The sequence below is a fragment of the Athene cunicularia genome (assembly GCF_003259725.1).
Source record: "Athene cunicularia isolate RWA chromosome Z unlocalized genomic scaffold, athCun1 chrZ_part3, whole genome shotgun sequence".
NCBI classification, from domain to species: Eukaryota; Metazoa; Chordata; class Aves; order Strigiformes; family Strigidae; genus Athene; species Athene cunicularia.
Genome location: NW_020799144.1, coordinates 7755385 through 7771906, shown reverse-complemented (window position 1 = coordinate 7771906; position 16522 = coordinate 7755385). Strand labels below are relative to the sequence as shown.

The window sequence follows — 16522 nt, the reverse complement described above, 5'->3', positions numbered from 1 at the left end:
GTACAGACAACGATAGAACTTTCAGAACTAATGGCAGCATGACTAGTACTATGTGCAGCCTTTACAGCGTGCCCATGGATATGAATGTGCTTGGGATTTTTTGTTTTTAATCCAAGGGTGATTATAAAGTTGCCAGGTCCTTCATGCAAATCAAGTCCATGCTGTGGCAGATATGGCCTGTCAGCAAATACAGAGTGTGGAGATGAAGTCTACTCAGTCTTATGGTACCTAAAATTTTGTGATATTTGGGAGAAATCTATCCTTTTCTTATGTGTTCTAATTGCTAGGCCTTGGACTTTCATTATTTTTTCCTAGTTAGGTGTATGTGTTATTGCTGTAATGATCTCTTCTTAATCTTTCATGTGTTGCCGTATCAGTGGTGAATATCACTTGTAGTGACAACTTGAGTCAACACCAGTGACTGCCAAGAGCTATGCAGAATGCTAGTTGTGGCACAGGTGTAAAATTAGGCTACCCTCATCTCCGTTTAGCATCCCAGTCACCAACTGCCCTTTCTTGGTGGTCATAGACTGCACTGGCAGAGAACAGAGTATGTTTTTTAGTGAGCTGATACCTTTTGCCTCAGCCACACCTGCAACTAGTTCAGATGTGGACTGATTCACACTACATGATGAGACCGTTGAGTCGCAAGCAGGAGTCCTGGAGGAAACCAAACCAGAAACTTCTAAGGGTTACATGAAATACTTTTCAAACCCTAGTGGAAACACAAATATTCAAATCAAGTATTATTCCTTCTGACACTGTGGTAACATTCAGTCCAGGGAACCAGACTAAATCTAATCTGACATTAAATCCTGGAAATATAATCTAGATCTAGAGATGTCAGTACCAACTGCTCCCATCCTCTGATCCACTCCTACTGCACAGCTACTTGCTCATGCAAACCAAGGCATCCACACAAGGACAACACACTGAAGGCTTTGCAATTCCAAATACATTGCAAGAAAATATGAACGGAGACCTGAGTATGAAGGGATGCTTTAGTCAAATGGTAAAAAAAGGCACACAGCTCTATTTTACATCTGTCTTTGAATAGCAGAAAATCACATAGTTATCAGTAGACAATCAGAGGCCCACTATGCTAACATGCTCTACAGACGTATAACAAGGAAGGTCCTTTTGTCCTGAGATTAGCGTGAGTAAAACTATTAAAGTGAGTTGGAAATAAAATAAAATTTTTTAAAAGGCAGAAAAACTGGGACAGAATAAACTTCTCTGCAGCAACACTGTAGGGAAAACCCAGCAGAGATGAATGCAAAGGAGGGATCAATCCTGTGGTAAACTCACAAGATTAGACTTCTAGCTTTGTGGACTTCTCCAGAGTGCTGAGAGCACAGCAAGAAAAAAAGGTCCCAATTTTGCTATGATGCACTTCCACTGGCTTTAATGTACTCTCCACACCTTGCTGGGGGCTACCTGTTGGCTCTGTGGACTACATGGACACCATAGGTCAGCATGTAGGAAGAAGAGCAGTCAGCTCCAAATAACCTGTACTTGAAAAAGTTAAAAGCACCTACAGAATTTTGGCACATGAGTGTCACTGACACTTTTTAATATTCTTCACCCAAGGCAAAAGATCTGAGACTGCCAATAATGCAGGAAATCCCATTGCTAGAAAGAAAGATACAGGTATAGTCAGCGTCTCTGTGTATTCATAGGTAGACTAGAGCTCAATCTAACACTGTAAGCAATGCCACTCTCTGCTGGAGCAATGAATAAGCAAAGGGCATCTTTGATGCACGGATCCATTTGCATAAGTAATCATAACACAACTGTGGAGCATACACAAACAGTGGTGGTTTGAAGAGACACACTCAAGATCACAGAGTGAACTAGCAACAGAGGGCATGAATATCTGTCCTTGTATTGACCAAGAACTGCAGAGCCATTTCAAGCTGTATTATTACATGGGCCATATTTCAAATTTAGTAGGCGCACACAGTGCTGTGGTAGCACGGAAGGTTATTCAATGTATTCTCAGTGTGAACATGTACATTCAACAGTGTTACTAGAGATGATATATAAATCTTTGTACATCCTTATCCTCTATAGAGGAGATCATGTAACCCCTATAATTTAATTTCACAGTTAAGAAAATATTCACTGACTCTAATTCGTCATTATTTATTGTAATTATTGCCATTGTTAAGGAAATTCCAGAAGCAATCAAGCAGCTGTCTGTGGCTAGCTGTGCTTAAGCAAGATTGTCCCTGGAGGTGAAATCGGTGGATATGTTCTTACTTTCTTCAGAGTTTAATCCTGATGTAGAAATAGAAGTGCAGAGGTTCTTCTGCCAGACAGGATGCCTGCATCATGCCTTGCAAGCTGTGCCTGCAGCCTGACCTCACCCGATAAGCAGTGGTGACTTCTGCCTGGCTGGCAAACAGTGTTCACTAATGAGATTCTCTTAGTTAGGGTCCAAGATGCTCTGAATTACCCTTCCCTTGGGATACACAGAAGTGCTGAAAAGTTTTTTGGCTTCTCCCCAAGACAGGACAAGCTCATCCCAAGGATGGTGTGAGCACAGGCACACCTTCAGCACAGCAACACAGGCAAGCAGAGAGCAACCAGTGTCTGGGGAGTTCCCTGTGGGTGGCGAGGCTGGACCTGACAGCCAGGGCCATCCCATCACCCCATCAGGGACCAGGGCAGCCTCAGACCCGGGTACTGGGCACCACCCTAGGGACAGGGATCACCACTGCATGGCTGAAATCGAGTAAGTCCTTCCTGAGCTGTAGTGTGCTGTGTTAACTCTCTAAGCACTCGCTGAATCTTCTCCCAGTGGTGGCTGCCTCTCCACAGCACACAGGGCTGTTTCCAGCCGGCAAAGATATTTTTCAGTCATTGATTTTGTACCCTTTCTGCTTTCTTTAACAACACTGACAAGATAGCAGGCTGGCAACAGAGTGTGGCTGGTAGGAATAAATCCAAGCAAAGCAAAGCAACCTCTCAGCCATGCATATTCTCCCATAGGCAATAAAATGTCTTTGGTTTTGTAGGCACGGGAGGATCGGATATGCTGCCAAGGGACCCGCCAGGACCATGCTTCTGTGAAAGTCCCAAAACTGAGGAGAGTGCAGGGGTAAGTCTCCTCCCACCGCGTCTTTGTGGGAAGCACAGGGATCCGCACTGCACTCGAACATAATGCTTCATGGCACACCATGCTCAGTGGGATGGGCCACATCTTCAGCTGTGAGGAGATTGTCGTGGTGGGAGTAGTTTACACAGCATATCCTATTGGTGTAGACTGTGTTTGCTTGACTACTGCAGCATCTCCTCCTAAATGTTTGAAAGCCTTGTGCAGTGGTTGGGATTATGTAGACCTTCAATAAAAGTGCATCTCTTGGGGTTCTTGTTAAATAATCCTGTCAGTTCACTGCAAGATGATGAAAAACTAGTGCTCAATCCTTCCTCACCATCAGTCAATCCCCCACACATCTTCCCATGCACCTTCTCTTCTCCTCAGGCCCCCCTGCAGTTCCTGCTACCCCACCTCCTCTCACCTGCTGGAAACCCATGCATGAGTAGCTCTGAGAAGCAAGCATCTGAGAAATATTCATTGGGTGGCACATGGAAACATGCCATTTTGCTGGAAAAGGCATGATGGGCATATTCCTTTTTCTTTGTCATTCTTGGTGTGATGGTGTGCAGCCATGTGTTTTTCACAGCAGCAAATTAATTCATTGGTAAAATGAGATGTTGGGAGTGGAAAAGGAGTGAATGAGCAGTGAATTCCTGCAGGGACAAGACATTCTTCAGGGCTGCTGGCACTGCTGAGTGTGAAGTATGTCTAAAGACAAAACCAACCATGTTAAAAATGAAAGACCTCTCCAATAATTTTTTATGTTAAATTGGATTTTTAAATAAAGATGCAAACTTGGATATACATAGCCCATATTAATGACTAAGCTTACTTTAATCTTTTACATTTATTTAAATTAAAATAGTAATCAAGGCTGTTAAACAGGTTCGGATGAAACTGATGAAGCATATTTCATACTTCTGCTATAAAAGCAGTGGAATTTTTTCTTAAATTACAGTTAGTGAAATTTAGCCCATTAACTAACTCTTTTATTTAGAGAAGCATTAAAAAATAAAAATGCAGCAAGTTTGTATCTTCTTCTGGTCTATAAGTAAAAAGCAGTGTGGAGATGCTCAGATCAGCTAGCTTTAAGATCTTAAAGGTCATGGTGAATAATCAGCTAAATTCAGCACCTGCAAGAACTTTTTTTAACAAGGAAAATGTAAATGCAAAACATGTTTTGAAAAGCTTTTCTTAGATTTTTCTTATCATATTTACTAGTTTAATTTACCATTTAAAAAAACATTAATAATTTCTTCAAAATCCAGATTTCACACATTTTTAAAATATTTAAGTGCTAATAAAATCCAAAAGGGGCTGGACCAATCTGATTTAAAAAAACCCAACCAACCAAACAAACAAAAACCTCCAAATCCCACAACAAACAGATCTGATAATAAACAGCAAATATGAACTGATTAAATGTGGTTAACAATTTAGCATTTACAACATAGCGCAGAATTTCATACTCTTGGCTATGAAAAACAATGACCAAATTTAAGGTTAAATCGATATAAAGCGGCAAATCAACATGTCCTCAGGGGCATCAGTCAGTGAGAATCCGCCTTTCTTTAGTCAAAGAATTTACAACACAACAATAAAAGGTTCAAATACATAATGCAAAGCCATCAAAATGAAACTTTCCTCTTATGGTTAAGTCAGATATTTAAACCATTCTGACTGCAGCTGGAGCATGGAGTTACACAGGTGTTCCCAGGTATTTTGCACTGGTTCCTATCAGTGCACTGCTCAGTGCAGCATTGCTTTGTAGCAGCTCAAATATAGCAAGCAGGACCTGTAGGACTTCTGGGAATGCTCTGAGCTGGAGTTTAACCAGTCCCTAACTTTCTCTGGATTAAGTTAAGGTCATACTTCAGGAAGAAGGAAAAAAGGTTCAATGACTGTACAATGCAATTTGTTTTAATAACACACAATGCTTGGTAGAGTAGCGCCACACAGCACAGTATCTGAATTACCATTGTCTTCTCTCTGGTTTTAGAAAAGAGGTCTCATTTTTTTAATAACGAGACCCTGCTGAAGGAGAAGGTTTAATGGCAGATCTTTGTAACAGGGAGGCTGACTCAGCGCTGCCACTGATGCAGCATGAGCAGAATCAGCAAAATGCTAGCACAGTAAAGTCAGTAAGGTCCATGAGAGTATACTTACCAGCGTGGGAGAAAATTAATTTAGTCATAGCAAATGATGAAGCACTGAATTTTTTTTTAATAACTTGCTAACTATTAGTGGAAGGGAGAAGCCTGGTGCTTGAGGCAAAGACTATATGGAACAGCTGAATATAAACTCTTCTGAGCTTGAATTTGCTGAGAAAGACAAGCCCAGAACAAGTGTCCCTTCTGTCTCTAAACAGTCGAATGGGCAATGTTATTTTCATATAAGAAAACCATCAGTTTTAGACTAACTCTGAAAAGAATCTATGTAGACCTAGGTGCAATATTTTTTTGATGATACCAAGAGAAAGTAGAATCTCAATTAATAGAAAACACAAGATAGAAATCCACATATCTCTCATTTTCAATAGCCTACTTACTCCAGGTGGACACCTGGGCCATCATAAAATTCCCTTCAACTTTATAAGCTATTAACAAGAAGCAACAAGCTACCCCTAAGACCAGACTGTGCTCTTAACTGATGATTCCAGTCAATGGTAACTACAAAGGTTTCAGCAAAGCATAGAAAACATATCTAATAGGTAATAACATTCACAACCAGTGAAGACGGGATATGGATCAGTAGATGAAGTGTTACACTTGAAGCCATGAAGCAAAGTAATACTCTCCCATACAAGAAAGGAAAATACGGTCCTCCCAAAGAGCCACTCCATGTAACGTACTCAGAAGTAGTCAAGCTGGACCTATTGTTGAACAAGCCAGAGTTTATGAATGATCTTGGATTTTTCATGTTTCTTCCTTCTTTTCTAAACAGCAAAATGCTGCCTCCTCATTGTTGCATTTAAAACACATCCTGTTATGCCTGCAGCTCTTTCTGGAGTGCAGGTTCAGAATACCATGTACACTATTACTGAGCCTTTCTTGCAGCTGTTGCTCAAAAAGGAGAATGTGTATTTGTGGGGGAGCAGCATAAACTGCAGCTGTTTTCCTTTATTTTCCCACCATCATAACTGCTGACTAGTAACAAGGAAGAAGACTTACATATACCCCTTTTGGTTTCTCTGCAACACTGCTGTACAGGACATGGGGAGTTTATCTTGGTGAACAACTATTTTCAACAAAACTTTTATGACCATAAAAGAATCATCAGTAGGCTGAAAGAATTTGTCTTTCAGTGAAAAGGATGCTGCTGTTTTGCTGGACAATTTTATTAGAGATGTAGAACTTCAGTTTGCTCTTTCATTGGTTTTATGAAAGATTGTATCACCAAAGAACCTAAGTGAGCCCAGTAATTTCTGGAAAGATTAATTAATTTCATTAGGCAGCTGTTTAAAACTAAAAAAAATCCAAATAGATGCAGGATACAATCCCTTCCCCTCATCCTCCCCCTCATCCTGCTGCCATAAATGCATTTTGGCCAAAAACTTTACAGATAGAATCATAGAATCACAAAATGGTTTGGGTTGAAAGGGACATGACAGATCATCTAGTTCCATCCCCCCTGCCATGGGCAGGGACACCTCCCACCAGCCCAGGTTGCTCAGAGCCCCGTCCAGCCTGGCCTTGAACACTGCCAGGGAGGGGGCAGCCACAGCTTCTCTGGGCAACCTGTGCCAGGGCCTCACCCTCCTCACAGGGAAGATTTTCCTCCTTATATATAAACTAAATCACCCTCTTTCAGTTTTAAACCATTACCCCTCATCCTATCCCTACACCCCCTGATGCAGAGTCCCTCCCCATCTTTCCTGTAGCCCCTTTAAGAACTGGAAGGCCACTGTAAGGTCTCCCTGGAGCCTTCTCTTCTCCAGGCTGAACAACCCCAACTCTCTCAGCCTGTCCTCATGAGGGAGGTGCTCCAGCACCCTGAGCATCTTCGTGGCCTCCTCTGGATGTGCTTGAGCAGGTCCATGTCCTTCCTATGTTGGGGTCCCAGAGCTGGAGACAGTACTCAGGTGGGGTCTCAGGAGAGCAGAGTAGAGGGGGAGAATCCCCTCCCTCGACCTGCTGGCTACAGTTGTCTTGATGGAGCCAAGGACACAGTTGGCTTTCTGGGCTGTGAGCACAATTTGCTGGATCATATTTACTTTTCCATCCACTACTACCCCCAAATCCTTCTCCGCAGGGCTGCTCTTAATCCACTCATCGCCCAGCCTGGATTCGTGCTTGGGATTGCCCCGACCCATTTGCAGGACCTTGCACTTGGCTTTGTTGAACTTCATAAGGTTTGCACAGGCCCACCTCTCCAGCCTGTCCAGGTCACTCTGGATGGCACATCCCTTCCCACACCACACACACAGCTTGGTGTCATCGGCAAACTAGCCGAGGATGCACTCAGTCACTGTGGCCATGGCACCAGCAAGATATTAAACAGTGCTGGTCCCAACACCAACCCCTGAGAAATGCCACTGCTCTCCATTTGGACATCAAGCCATTGACCACAACTCTTTGAGTGTGACCATCCAGCCCATTCCTTATCCACTGAGTGATCCATCTGTCAGGTCAGTGTCTCTCCAATTCAGAACTAAGCATGTTGTGCAAGACTGTGTCAAAAGCTTTTCAGATGATGTCAGAGGCTCTTCCTTTATCCACCAATGCTGTAACCCCATCATAGAAGGCCAACAAATTTGTCAGACATGGTTTGCCCTTAGTGCAGCCATGTTGGCTGTCGCCAGTTACCTCCTTATTTTCCATGTGCCCTAGCATAGTTACCAGGAAGATCCACTCCATGATCCTACCAGGCACAGAGGTGAGTTTGACTGGCCTGTAGTTCCTTGGGTCTTCCTTTTTTTCCCTTTTTAAAAATGGGGGTTATGTTTCACCTTTTCTAGTCAAAAGCAGACAGAGGCTTTGATATTTTCATCACTCTGGAGTAGTTTAAAAGGGAGATACTCTTTCTGCACAGTACATGTATCTGAAGCTTGTGAGGCCAGACAGCAAAAATCCGTGATCATCTTTTGAAGTGTAAGCCTGCATGACCTTATAACCCCTCCACGCTGACCCTTCATGCAGTTTAGGACATATCTCACTGCTACGCCAGCCATAGAGGGGTGCTGCTGAATTCAGAGTAGGCAGTAAAAATCCAAGGCAAGGTACAAGGCAGTAAAATACTTCTTTTCTGCAGCTGATGGTTTCCCCAGTTGGGTCCTGCCAGCTCTCATCACTGGTCCCATCCCAGGTCACTCTCCATCCCCGGTCCTTGCCACAGCTCACCTTGTGCTGAAGTCAGTGGAGCTGGGCTAACGAAGAGGAGGATTCATCTGAGCTACTGAGCTGCATGTCACAGCACACAGCTAAGAGTTAATTTTCAATTATAGTCTCTGCTAATTGATCTGGAGTGCATCTTCTTATCATGGCTGAGGCAGGCAATGTCCATCAGGAAAGCCAGAGGATCACCAGTCATTCAAAGCAATCAGAGGCATTATGTTTGACCTCTGGCATTGTAATTTTATTTCTGTGGCTCTGCATGGAAGCTGTCAAAGCAAAGTAACAAGACTGTCAAGCTGTGGCACCTGTGTAAAACATGCCCACCTACCTTCATATCCAAAGACAAATAAGATTGCCTGCTCAACAGTATGGGAGTTAGACATTAAAATGCACAGCAGTTTCATAGTGCAGAGCTGAATTTCCATAAAGAATACTGCGTATTTTTAATTGGCAGACCTACAATCAGCTAGTATTATCATCTCATTACAGTTTCATTTTGCCTGATTTCACTTCTGATGATCTGAAAATGCAGTGAAGCTGAGACCTCAGTTTATTGCAGGGACAGACAGTCCTTCAGGCTGGCCACAGGTTTAGTCATTGGGCTTGTTCACTTTCTAATTCAAGAAGGGGACACATCTTTAAGAAACTGTGATATTTTTTAAGGGGGAAAAAATTCTTTGCCATTGAGAAAGAATGTCTTCTCTTAATATTATCTACTTGTCTCTGACTTTCTGAAGACCTTCAGGTAGGTTTAGTTTTCTCACTTAATCATTTCTACTATTGGCCATCCACCCTGCAGCAAATGACACATCCCAGTTGGAGGCATTTAACACCAGGAACAAGTATCCAGCCTTGAATATAGGGAGAGCTCAGAAAATGCACGGAGAAGGCAGCTTAACTGCTGAAGTTTTGTTTTTCAGTGTGCAAGATTCAGAAGATTAAAAGGCATAAAGAATTAGCAGAACCATTCATTAAGGCTGTAGCAACATAAGGGTGGAAACTTTAGGAGTATGGCAAGAGAGTCTTGCTGTTCTATATAGAAGGGATTTCAGCCCCTGGAGGCTGACAGGGTTCCTCATGTAAGAGTAAAAGCAAAGACAGAAGGATTTATCTTCTTCGTAATTGTCAGAGCACACCTTGCACCAACCTGCCAGGAAAAGATGTCATGAAAATATGTGCCTTTCTGCATTTAGATAATGTTTGGAACTGGAGTGAACTCTGTGTTGGCTTTGCCTGGTAATTACATGTAAAGGATTTAAGAATAGGGACTTGTTTCTGAGGCTGCTACTTGTGAGCTGAAAAAGTTAAGAACATTTAAATATAAGCCGGTAAAACGTAAATGGTATTATTTTTAATATTTATAGAAATAGTTTACTGTGATACTGTTTGTCAGCTTTTGATTCCCTTTCTCTTTCCTGGTATAAATTGTTTTGAGTAATGTCCTTTTCTACTCATCACACTTTCTTGCACCAGACCCTGCCAGTTCCTCAGCTCTTTCAAAATCCACCTGTCGTGCCATGTGTTCATCACAAGGGTCTTTTTTGCTGTGGCTGCAATCTCTTCTAATCCAGGTTCCTTTACCAGTTTCTACTTTCTACATCAATCCATGCAGGTGTTTCAAAAAAACAGCTTGGTTTGTATGCTGCTTTTACTCTGTCTCTCCCACTAGCTCTTTTTCCAAGATCTACCCAGACCTCTTGAAAGTCTCTGATCAGATTCCCTTCATATTTTGACTTTGCTGCAAGTCCCAGGTTCCCACCCAGCTTAGTTTCTGCTGATTGTTCTTCGCATTTGCTGCCACTTTTACTTCAGTCTAGTCTCTTCTGTGTCCCACAGTTGCTTATCTATCTCCCTTGTCAGCCGCGTTTTCCTGGCATGACTCTGGCCACAGTTTTTCCTGCAGGGGCAAATGTCTCTGCTCCTCAACACTCATATTGCTTACATTTTGATAACATCTACTGGTCAGATAAGAAATCATTATGTTGAATGGCATAAACTTACTAAAGGAAAGCCTGTCTCTAGTCGAGGTCTCAGTAAACAATTCGGATGCATCTAAGAGCCATGGCATAAAAAAAAATTCCAGTTCTCTCTTCCATCACAGTTTTGATGATTAATGGCAATAAACTATTTCTGTGTTATCTTTGTTTTCACAACTGGAATTTATAGTTACATTTATAACTCAGTCCTTGCAAATACTGAGAAGTTGAATACTCAGTGGAATATACAGTGTTTGGTGTTTATGTGTAGATATTTGAACATATCTGGACTGTCTATTTTGTGAATGGGCTAGACACAGAAACAATTTTACTAACTCTACAGGACTTTCCTTTTAACTATAAAGCCTAATGTATTTAAGCTGCTGCAGGACAACACTGCTTTATTCTCTGTAGACATCTTTATTCTTTGTCTTGTCATTTTTATTGTTCTAGTGGTAGTGAATAAAACCCTGCATCTGTTCCTCAGGAAGGACTTAATCCAAAGCTCACTGAATGCATTGGAAGAGCCTTCATTGGGCTTTGGATCAAGCTCTTTAGTTCACAAACAAATGCTCTTTGTGAGAATATACTATTCAAGTATGGTACAGAAGAGTTACAGAGGTTCCCTATTTCTAAAATAATGATTGCTTTTAAAATCTTTTTGCTATGACTGTTTAGTTGGAGGAACAATATGTAACTGTACATAATTGTTGAAGTCCTGTAGTCTGTGATTTTCTTGCCCCAGTAGTTGATATAAATGTTGAATATGTAATGCTGTGGTAGCAAGTAGTGCTATATTTATATGGCTCTTCTATGCACACAGTAATTAATTCAGAAAATTTATAGAGATATGCTCTCTGCCCCTCAATCAGGCAAGCTGGACACTGAAAAACCATCTTTCAGGACTGCCTTATGTTGATGCTATTGATGAAGCAGACTTGAAAGAGGGATTTGTAGAATAAAAGAGGTATACAATGAATGAGATTTTCTTCTGCACTTAGGAAAAGGAACAGACTGAAAGGAGACACAAAGTAGGGGAAAGAAACAGGGGCTATTGTGAAAGAGGGTACAAAGAGACTAAGATAAGGCAGGAGTAATCAAAGCAGAAACATTATCTGGAGTAAGACTGTAAAGAGCTTTAAGTGAAACCTTACAGCTCCAGATTTGCAATGACTGCATTTTCCACAAGGAGGGAGAGCCATGAGTCAGTTATGCAGCGGTATCCCCATGAGCTGCAATAAATAAAATTTATTCCTTACAATGTCACGGGTACTGAATATTTCTTTGGATTTCCTGTGAAGGGGAACTTAAAGTTCCTGTGAACTGAAGAGAACACAATGCCAGTGAAACTTGGCTGGTTTTGCAACTGCAAAACAGAGTAGCTTTTTCACGTGGGTGTAGATTACACAAACAGTTACTACTGAGTATTACTCCTGTGACAGAATTGCTTGCAGTAAAATGCACTACACTATGTGGTAAGTGCTGGCAGAGCTACACACGTAGTTTGTGAGCTGCTGGTGACTAAACCGTTCATGGAGCCAGGACTAAAATATTACTCACTCAAGGAGTCACATTCAAGTCAATGAGATTACTCATGTAGCTAGTTGCCAATAGAGATCTTGCCAAAATATTCCACCACATAATAGATGTGTGTAAATGAGCCGGTTAGTCAGCTGAGTAACTTCAGAAAATAATTTTTTATACATTAGTATTTGAACTCCCCAACCACAGCTGAGGTCCTGTTATGTTCTGCAAACACCCACTAACAGGCAGTCCCTCTTCTAAAATTCATCAACGCATATAGACAAATAAGGGAAAGTGACTTCCTTTCAGTCACATCATATGTCATCAGCAACGCCAGGAATAGAACAGGGATCTCCAGTCAGTTCCCTACCAGCAGCTCCCTGCCTCTGTAATAATCAACATTTCAACCCCATACTGAATATAAAGCATTTATGAATGTGATCTCCAAACTTCCCACTGCTCTTCTGTTAACTGACTGATGGATCTCTGCATTCATTAGTTTTATAAATGCAAAGAGAATACACCATTTTCTTCTCACACACATTACCACAAGCTGGTGCATTCCCTCATCCAGCTCATCTGCATGTTATTCTTCAGAGAAATAACCAGAACCACAAGGAAAGAAAAATGATCTAATCACAAAATTTCTGACAGCTAATCTAAGACACTTAAAAATCTGCATCCCAGGCAAAACTCAGTTTTCATAGCCAATGAAATTAGTGTGGAGGCTACCAGACCAGGCATCACCTTTCAGGACTGCATTTCATTTTATAAATGTTATAAAAGTGCCTGGCATATCCAGCATTATTATCACAGCATTTTCCTTCCCTTCTTTATTCTGCACTGCTCTCAGCATCTTTGGGAGTTCATGGAGAACAAGAACAGCATGCTGGGCTGTAAAACAGCAGCCTGAAAGAATTTCTTCCTAATAGGAAGAGGTATCCCCTTTGAATTATTCTCTATTTGAAGGTTCACAGCATAACAGTAAAAAAAATCTGCCTCACTGAAACTCAGCTCCAATATACTGACAAAGTCCCAAAGCAAAAACTCTGAGTAACTCCTCTGTCTCCTGAATAAAGCAGGAGCAGCAGATAGAGATATGGCTTCACTCTTTTCTGTCTGTATTTCTCTCCCCTCTCCTCCAAACATCTTTGTCTCTCATTTCCTTCTCTTTATCTCCCCATCCTGAGCTGCCCTATGTCCCTTCCCCTTCCTAACTCCAGGCACTCTTTCTGCCCATGGAAGAGGACACATCTGTACAGAGGCAGATTGTAAACTAGGTCAGCTTATGTGGCAGAGAAAAAAAAGAGTTGGAATAAGACATTTGTAAAACAATGTCTCACACAAGCATGTGGCCCAGTTGCAGAGGTGTTGAATGTTCGTGGTTCCCACAGACTTCAGTGGCATCAGTCCTCTTGTCCATAGTCTATGTATATAGAAAATCATCTTCAGTTTTACAGCCCCCTACAAGCGGTTCAGATAAACAGTTGCACTTCCTTGAGCTTTCCCAAGGATATCACACTAATTTCAGGATCTGTTGTTGTCAGTTTTTCCTACATGTTCAGTACAGCCTTGGGATGTACATTGGTTAGTTGTTAGAGGAGAGATGAGGTAATACTGGGGGTGACATACCGCTTTTCAGTTCACAGGGCACATGAAGCAGGCCTGAAAGGGAATGGCAGGTGAGGAACCCTTACTTGAGTGTTAAAAATAAACTAATTTTCTTGACAAATAATGGGTTAATGCAGCTGATCTTTATACTCCTCCTACTGTCAGAGTTTTTAGGACAATCCCAACTAATCCTGTAATTCATTATTTAGGTAAAGGTATTTTAACTTTAAGGTAAAAATTAGGGAAGGCTGCACTCTGGCAAAGATTAATGCCTTCTTCCCCCTACCTCAAGCCCTCTGTAACACTGTAAAAAATTACAGAGCATTAACAAAATACATCTTTAAAACAAAAGTTTAAGACATAATTTTTCTTCTGCTGTTGTAATGGCTGAACATGCAAATTAAAAGCAATAAGCAAAACTCATCAAAATATACACAGTGAAATCACATTTTATTTCCTCTGTGGTATATTAGTCATGTGCTACCTGATTAATACTAGGTAAATGCATCCCTGTCATAAGAAAAAAAAAATCAAAAAGTATTAGTGTCATTTGTGATATTGCTTTATCTAGTGGAACAAAATCTGTGCTGCAGTCACACAGTTCAGTCCAACCCTGTATGAGGCCAGTAAGCAGGAGCTTAAGTTAATTAATGGAACAAAAGGGCAGAGGGGTGGGAACCCAGGAAAAGGAGCTCTGAAGTTCCCCCTTCGGCAGTGTAACATCTCTGGTTGCTATGAATATCACATTTTTCTCTACAGTGCAGTATTGTCAGTTTCCAGAACTTGAGGCCTTAAAAAAACATGAGACTGGACTATGCTTATTTTAATTACGTTTCTCAGGCCTGGAGGGGACCTTTCTATATGGTTCTGAAGTTTTCTGCAACTGAAAAAGACTCTTTCATTTTCCTCCCTCCCTTCCTTGTGATAATTGGCTTATTCTGTTTCTAGAAGCTGAAGTTTCTAGAAACCCAACAGACACGGTCAAACCTGTGTAACATCCAAAAGGGATGCAATACCCACACGCTCCTCTTCCTCTCTCTCTCCTTAGCAGCTCCACATTTGGATGGCATACCTATCTGTGGGAGTACAGATCCTTACACCTGTGGGGCAGGCTGGCAGGCATGAAGAGTGAGGCACGTCCATGCAGTTTCTTCCCTCAGGTGTCAGAGGTGCAGCTTTCCTTGTCTCCCTGCCTGCTCCCTGCAAACAGGCTGAACCAAGCTGTACTGGAGTTCTAGCACATGCCCTGCAGAACTGCACCATAACCTAGAAGGACAAAGGGTGGGAGTTCATCTTTAGGCAGGTAACTGAATTGCAGACATTCCTGGGAACATTCCTAGATGGTGCAGCTGAAACACCATCAGCTCAGGGTTGCTGTCCCTTCCTGCGTCCCGTGCCATACGCTAGTGGCAATTAAAAAAGGCCAGCCTTGATCCAGAGAATTTACAGCAAACTATGCAAGAGAGAAAACAGATGGCTGCAGATATGGAAATGGAAAACTTCCCTGGGTCACAGACCTTGGTGGGGTTTTGTCTGTATCATATGCTGTGTGCTTTCAGACACATACATCTGCAAAGAGGGTAGTGGCCGCATATAGTTAATTATTGAGATAGTTTCTTACTGACATTAATAGCACTGTCTTACAGGTCTGCAGTTCTGTATGTATGCATCTGTTTCCTTATACCATTAGCTTTTATTATAAGACTTCTTCACTATCATCACATTTTGGTAGCAATGTGCCTGTATGTGAGCATTTGTGTCCCTGAATTCTCACCATAGAGTGCGGCAGCTGAATTATCAACAGCAGCTAACAAAATTTAAAACATTGGCACCTGGACAGTGAAGTGTGGCAAATGTGACACTAAACTTCAGTACAGGCTGTGGAGAACTAGAGGTCTACAGACCTCATTCTTGTACTGTGCAAATACAGAGATGCTAACTGGGTTAGAACTAAAGGACACCTGGATTAATGCAATCTATCTGAGAAGGGTCAACATTGCTGCTGTAAAGTGCTGCCTTAAACAAACCTCTAAGAGGTCTCTGAAAGAGTCAACAAAAACGTGGATAAGGGTGATCTAATTACCATACCAGGCTGGGTTTCCTAAAGGCTCTTGACAAAGGCTTTTAAGGAGACTAAGTAGCGATAGCAACAAGAGGGAAAGCCCTGGTATAGCTCAGTAATTGCTTAGAAGATAAAATGCAAAGTACAGGAGTAACTGACCAGTTCTCACAATGAAGGGAGGTGCTGGATAGTTTGAGGTTCTGCAAAGGGTCAGTGCTGGGATGTATGCTGTTCAGTATACTCACATGTTACCTGGGAATGGAATGAAATAGCAAAGTTCATCAGTGGTATTAACTTACTCAAGTCAGTTATAAGAAAGACTGTGAAGAACTACACAAGGACATTATGAAGCTGACTGGGCAATAGAAGAAATTCAGTGTAGGTATATGTGAAGTGATGCACATGGAGAAACAATTGTGTAAAACGGTGGGCTCTGAGCTGCCATTGCGTCAGTAAAATCAGAGAGTTATGTCAGACAGTTCCGTAGAAACATCAGCTCCGTGCTCAAAAATTCCTCATAAAATATTAATTGCTAAGAGAGAAACATCACTGTGCCACTGTATGAATCCATGGCTTGCCCACATATTAAATATTGTGTATTTCTTCATCTCAAATAGGTTTTATTAGATCAGGATGATGTTCAAGAGGGCATCAAGGATGATAAGAGATACAGAATGGTCTATGGACAAAGGCGCCGCCATGAGCAATCTGTAACTCTTCAGCCAGAAGGAATGATGTAAAAGGATTACAAGAGGTTTGCAAACCCATGAGCAGCAAAAAGAAGGGTTTAGGAGCTGTTCCTCTTCTCCAGCACAGGAGCTGGGGGGATAATTAAGTTCATATTGAAACCAAAAATAAAAAGCAGAGGTTCCCCACAGGAGGGGTGGCAGACCAATGGAAAACCTTGCCAGAG

General features: G+C 41.8%; 1 protein-coding gene across 6 annotated transcripts in view; it reads left to right on the top strand.

Moving 5' to 3' along the window:
• LOC113490317 (A-kinase anchor protein 2-like) overlaps positions 1-16522 on the top strand; it is a 266283-nt gene that overhangs the window by 150127 nt on the left and 99634 nt on the right. For all 6 annotated transcript variants that reach the window (XM_026866693.1, XM_026866696.1, XM_026866692.1 and 3 more), the window contains one exon: positions 3021-3103. In XM_026866693.1, the coding sequence (XP_026722494.1) occupies positions 3021-3103 (83 nt within the window). The remainder of the gene's footprint in view (positions 1-3020; positions 3104-16522) is intronic.